This window comes from Sminthopsis crassicaudata, chromosome 3 (genome assembly GCF_048593235.1).
Source record: "Sminthopsis crassicaudata isolate SCR6 chromosome 3, ASM4859323v1, whole genome shotgun sequence".
Lineage (NCBI taxonomy): Eukaryota > Metazoa > Chordata > Mammalia > Dasyuromorphia > Dasyuridae > Sminthopsis > Sminthopsis crassicaudata.
Genome location: NC_133619.1, coordinates 10,191,327 through 10,198,105, shown reverse-complemented (window position 1 = coordinate 10,198,105; position 6,779 = coordinate 10,191,327). Strand labels below are relative to the sequence as shown.

Below are 6,779 nucleotides of genomic sequence, written 5' to 3'. Positions count from 1 at the left end.
TCTTGAGCTACATATATAGGAAGAAAATACAAAACAGCCCCCTACAAAACCCCATTAAAAGTTAAAAGCTAATCCACTGAATTGCTAAATCTGCTAGGACTGGAAAAGGGGAAGGAGGCAGAATCTTAAGTCATTTGTGGGTCATTTTCTCTTTCCAGCCCTTGGACAAGAAGAGATATTTCTCTAACAGAATTTGGTTGATGTTCCCTACAAGGCAACAAGTATGAATGAACATGGAACCTGGAGTTAGGGAACACCTGGGTGCAGGGGCTGCTTCTGACACTAGCTATGTGGCCATCTTTGAAACTTGGTTTCATCATCTATAAAAGAGTTATAGTGTTTATTCTATCTACCACCTATCTTTCTTGTTTTTTTTTCTTTCATTATTACTTCTTTCCTCCCTTCCTTCCTCCTTCTCTCCCTCTCTTCCTTCCTTTCTCCCTCTCTCTCTCTTTCTTTTATTTTGCTTCCATCTTTTTTCCTTCCTTCCTTTCATTCTTTTTTCTTTCCTTCTTTCTCTTTCTTCTATTTTCTTTCATTCCATCTTTTTCCTTCCTTCCTTCCTTTCTTCCTTCCTTTCTTCCTTCCTTTCTTTTTCTTCCTCCCTTCCCTTCCTTCCTTCCTTCCTTCCTTCCTTCCTTCCTTCCTTCCTTCCTTCCTTCCTTCCTTCCTTCCTTCCTTCCTTCCTTCCTTCCTTCCTTCCTTCCTTCCTTCCTTCCTTCCTTTCTCCCCTAATCCTATCCCTAGCTCTTGCCTCCTATCTTCCCTTTGGAAAAAAAAGAAAGAAAAAAGCTCAGAATTAATATCCATAGTCATATGTATGGAGCTACCAAAATGAACTTCCTAAAATGACCATACCGTCTCCCTAGTCAATAAATTCCAGTCACTCCAATTATCACCAGGAATAAATATAAAACTTTTGACTTTCCTAACCTGGCCCTTTCCTACCTTGTCTACCTTCTTATATTTTGTTTCCCTGTCATTCAATGAAAGAGACCGTCTTCATGTTCCTCAATCATGTCTGGATACTCGACATTTACACTGTTGTCCCAATGTCTGTAATGCTCTTTCTTTTTATTTCTGTCCCCTATCATCCTTGGAACCCTCTAAATTTTAACTAAAGCACAATTTCTGCAATAAGTCTTTTCCAGGTCTTCTTAATATTAGTTCCTGTCCCCTGAGACTACTGAGATTTTTTCCTATATACATCTTATTCATATTAGCTCTTTGTTTAATGTCTCCCTATTTAATGTTAAGATCCTTGAGGGCAGAGTCATGCATTTTTTTTTACCCAGTGCTTAGCAAACCTGGAATTTAGTGGATCCCTAATCAATGCTTGTTTTCTTACTAACCAGTCAAGCAAAACGACTCCCTACACTAGTCATGTCTAAAGACAAATGTGTTATTCCACTTTTTGGTCTGTCCCTCTGTGCTAGAAAGGGAGGAAGATGCATCATGATCTATTTTCTCACCATGAACCATGATGATAAACCACGGTTGATCATTACACAGATCAGAGTTAGATTTTTTGAAAGTTGTGTCTTTATAATGTGGTTATTGTACAAATTGTTCTCTTTATTCTCATCTCATTTATATCGTCATCCAAGTATTACCATATTTCTCTGAAACCCTCCTTTTTGTCATTTTTAACCAGAATAATCCTGTTGCATTACACTGATGTATGAAAACCATTCAGCCATTCTTCAATAAATGGGCATCCCTTAATTTTGTCAGTTAACTAGAAAGATTTAGCCTTAATCTCATTCTTCCCCTTATTTCTATGATCCAACGGACTAAAATTCCTCTCTCTGACCATAAGCTCTTGACCTTCTATCTTTCCTTGTGTCTCCCCTTCCTAAACACATTCTCCACCGTCCTCACAACCTTATGGCTCTGCAACCCTGCTTACTTGCCCGTTTCCTCACCCCTACTTTGCTCTCACTTTTTCTTTCCGAAATATCATTGCTGCACCTAGCTAACAAGTTCAACATAGTAAGTTTTCTCTTTGGCTTTGTTTCTCTATCTCTCTCTCTCTGACTCTCCTTTCTCATCCTCTCCTTTCCTTTTCCCTCTCTTCTTTCCTTTTCTTTCCCTCCCCTTCCCATATATCTTGCCAAATATCATCCTTCTTAGACACAATACATGTTATCCCTCACTCAAGGAAGCTTTAGGGGCTTCCGTTCTCTCTAGGAGTAACCAGCTGAGCAGCCTGAGTGGGCAGCTCTTCCACAATCTGGCTCCCATCAACCTTTCCAACCTGTGCTTCTAATGACGTGGCTCCCACTCCCTGTTTCACCCAAACTGGACTTTTCACTGACCCCGACGTTACAGCTCCAGAGTGGGACAAACCATGCCCTCTGCCTGGAAATCACCCTTTCCTCGATGTTACCTTTCAAACTCTCACTCTTCAAAGCTTATCTGAGGTTCCATTTCTTATTATGGGATCCCTATTAAAACTCTCAAATTAACCAGTTCTTTATTTGTCTTGGGTTCTCACAATAGAATGTAAACTCTGAGAGCAGGAGCTATTTTTTGTATTGCCTTTTGTCCTTCAGCCCTAACATAAGAACACAGCCCTTCACTGGTATGGGGAACTCTGAGATAAGGAAACTCGCTCCACTCTTTCAGGTAGCCCAGATGGATTCTGGTAGAATTAAAGAATGGGATTAGTATTTTCTCTACACTAACCTCAGGAAATTGCCTGAATCATTAAGAGGTCAAGTGATTTGTTCATAGCTACACGGCCAATATCAGAGGCTAGAGGTGAATCCCGGTCTTCCTGGCTTCCAAAGTCTCTCCCTACCACGCCACAGCGGCCTTGTCCATGACAGGGGCTCAATAAAGAACGAAGGCAGATGGGATAAAGTGAGCTGCCCAGGGTCACATAGCTAGTAAATGTCTCAGACTAGTCATCCTGACTCTGGCCCAGCACTCTCTCCTCTGCACCACCTAGTTGCCCCAGAAAGAGCCTAGTTCAAATTCAGCCTCTGATACTTATTAGCTTTGGTCAAGCCATTTAACTTCTATTTGCCTCAGTTTCTGTAAAATGGACTGTAAAATGCAGATAATAACCACACCTACCTTTCAGGGTTGTTTTGAGGATCAAACAAAATACTATTTGTGAGATATTTAGTACAGACATACAATAGGTGCTATATAAATGTTAGCAAGTATTATTTTTATTATTAGATTTATGATCCTAGGATCAATAAGACCCCTTCTACTTTGAGATGAACGATCCCTTGAAGTCCCAGTCAGCCCACCCTAGTTCTGTCTCTATTACTCTATTGAATGTTCTCATTTTTCCTCCCTCTTTGCTACTCAAAGACAAGATTTATCCTCCCCTTCACCCCAATCTCATTTACCTTCTTGACTTCTGTGTTATTATTAATAGTACTACATACTCCGTGCTTCTAACTCATATTGCTCTTTCCCTCACTATTGCACCTTAAATCCTATCATTTCCCTTTTTTTTCTTGATGTCATCACTTTAATGTGGTGGGACTCCCTTAGTTTGTCTCCTTGTGTCTGGCTTCTTTACCCTCCAAGCCTCCTAATCAACTGCAATCAGATGCATTTAGTTAATATCTGCCTTCATTGACTCCCCATTGCTATTCACTTGACTGTTGGGCTGATTGGGGTCAGTAATGTGCCTAGAAAGAGTCAATCAATTCAGACTTGGAGACATAACCATCAAATCCTAGTTTATTACCCCACTGCCTGTGTGAGACCTAGACAAGGATGCTTAATTCTCTCAGCCTCAGGAAATGAGGACAGTGGATTGGACTCCATGATCACATGAGTTTTGGATATCCTCAAAACTCAATAGAGATCCAGAGGTTGGGCAGATGGTGGCAAGGGAGTCTCAGATCCTTAACCAAAGTCATAGATGTTGGAGCTCTGGAAGGGATATCATCCAGTTCATTCACTTTGCAGATGAAGAAACTGCGTGGATATTATGAAAAAAATATTAACTCCCAATCCCAAGAGGACCTGGATTCAAATCCCCCCATGACACTTATTACTTATGTGACTCTAAGAAAGTCTCAACCTTCCCCACACCTTCACTTTGAGAGAAATGATTACTAAATAACCATCTGTTAATATTGGGGAGATCCAGGATTTTTTTCCCTTCCTCATTTGGAAACTGAGTCAAAGCTTGATTTTCTGATGATGAGGTAAAATCTTAGAACTGTTATCTCACCCAACTAAGAGAACCTTTTGAAAACTAAGATGAATTCCAACCATTGTGTTCTACTCAGCCAGGTCAGGAAAGATGGATCCTTTTTCTAAATTGCTCAAGTCACTGTCCCTCAGCCCTTCATCAGAATAGTTCCACCTCTCATTATATTATTCATTCTTGATTAATTGTCAACCAATCAGAGTTTATTGCCCTGTTCAGGAATCCACACTCTTCCAAAGGCATGTAAGCATTTGAGTGGGTTCCATGCAGAGTTTCCACTCTTTAAGGGTACCACCAATCCTTTTTTACTAATTATATGCTATCATGATGAACTAATTATTACTAATTACTCGGAAACAATATCTCTCTAACTTTTTATACATCACAACTTCCTCTGGTGTAAAATGAGGTGCTTGGATCTGGCCACTTAGGTCTGTTCCAGCCAGAGCTCTATGATCCTTAATAATTTACTGAAGGTGGGGCAGTACTAGCCCTCATGTCAGGAGATCATCAAATCTGATCTCAGACACTTGACACTTTCTAGCAGTGTGACCTCCCTAGGCAAGTTACTTAACCCAATTGCCTCAGCAAAATAATAATAATACATACATATAAATATATAGTAAGGGTCAGAGCTGACATTTCTGTAAATCTTTCTAGCACCATGTCTAGGGCTTTGTTCCAAACTGGTTCTTGGCTAGTCTCCCTCCATTTAATGTCACTAAAAATATCAAAAAGGAAGTCATGATATTAGAATTTCACACTGATTTTCTTTTATTTCTGATTTGTTTGGGGCACATGAGTCTTGTAGTTTTTGTTTTTGTTTTTTTTTTCATTGTGAAAATCAGTGGATCATTTGGAATCTTTATGTTCCAAAAAAGGGAAAACTTGTGGATAGTCAATTTTGAACTTCCCTGGACAGGACTCTGAAGATGTCTGTGGGAAAGGCTGAATTTCTGGCTTTGAAGGGTGAGGTTTTCCTGAATGTGGACAATGATCTTGACTGGGAATACTAATTTCAGGCAAAGGAAGGACTTGGCCCTTCTTCAGGGGAGGGAGGCGATAAACAGAGCCAACTTCTGTCCCATGGAAAGGAAAATCTCCGTGAAAATCTTGTTCTTTTGAGGGATCATGTGGAGGCCCATGCCTATGAGGACCATGGCAAGGAGGCCTATACCTATGGGGCCCATGACCAAGGGGCCCGTAACCATGGGGACAATGCTTATGGGGACCGTGACCATGGGGACCATGCTTATGGGGCCCGTGACCATGGGGACCATGCTTATGGGGACCGTAACCATGGGGACCATGCTTATGGGGACCGTGACCATGGGGACCATGCTTATGGGGACCATGATCATGGTGACCATGCTTATGGGGACCGTGACCATGAGGACCATGCTTATGGGGTCCATGACCATGGTGACCATGCTTTTGGGGACCGTGACCATGGGGACCATGCTTATGGGGACCGTAACCATGGTGACCATGTTCACATGTACCATCGTCATCAGAACATGGCTTATGGTGCTCATGACTGTTGTCATCAGGGAGCTCAACATGGCCAGGTGAATGGGTTCCTTGAGGATGATGGAGTTCTGCCTCATCTCTAACAGGAGCGTTATCAGAACTAGAAAGGAGTCTCTCCTGTGGCCTCCTTTTAGGCTCTTTCTCTTCCAAATTAGATGGGTGGGTGGGATGTGGCCCCGTGTGCTCATGCGAATGATGATGGCAAGAATGGTCTCGGCACCCATGACCCAAAGGCCTATGGGCTAGATGCCCTTCTCCGGGAGGAGGGTGTCTACACCTATCGAAGTAGTCATGATGCCGATGGTGATGTCTTCCACTGCTGACATTTCTGGAGTCCTGGCAAAAAAGGACACGGGATGGTTATTCCAACCCTGTTCCATTCCCTATAATTCAATAAACATTTTTCAGATTCATGGAACCTCAGTGGCCAATGAATAAAACTCATACAAGAGTGAGAGAAACCCTAGTAAGAATCAGGAAAGTCCTCATGTAGGAGATGATCCCTGTGGAGCCTCGAAGGGTGGGTGGAGTTGAGGATTGAGACCATTCCAGGCAAGAGAGACAAGAAGTCAGTGTTGACTCCCAAGTTGATTGGTTGGAACATAGAATGTGTGAAGGAGGGTTGTTCAGGTCCATAATCCAAAGAGAAAAGCCAGGCATTATAAGGTCTGGACTACACCTTTGTTTCATCAGAACTCAGAACCCTGAAGACTCCATGAGGTGGGATTTAAAGACCACTCCTAGACCAAGGACATTTCCGAGGCAGCCGCCCCCCCTCCACATACCATGGCAGAAGCATATTCTAAGGACTAGGAGAATCAATTCAAAAATAAAAATACAAGTTTGCATCTTATTTTTATCTTTTTACATAAATATACATGTTAATTTTGAGATCCCCACTGTGGAAAAAAAATAAATTGATTACTGAAAGCCCAGCCTTTTAGAAATGAGGTATGAGAAATCCCAGTGCATCTAGGATGTTCTCCTTGAGGGAAAGGGTTATTTTTGCTCTTTCCTATATTCCCAGGGTTTACTACAATGTCTGGCACGCTGTAGGTGATTAATA

General features: G+C 41.7%; 1 protein-coding gene across 1 annotated transcript in view; it reads right to left on the bottom strand.

The window, feature by feature from the left end:
• Positions 1-4,933: 4,933 nt before the first annotated feature.
• Positions 4,934-6,779, bottom strand: part of HRG (histidine rich glycoprotein) — a 15,854-nt gene continuing 14,008 nt past the window's right edge. The window contains exon 7 of the mRNA XM_074298014.1: positions 4,934-6,049. Within this exon, the coding sequence (XP_074154115.1) occupies positions 5,036-6,049 (1,014 nt within the window). The 3' untranslated portion in view covers positions 4,934-5,035. The remainder of the gene's footprint in view (positions 6,050-6,779) is intronic.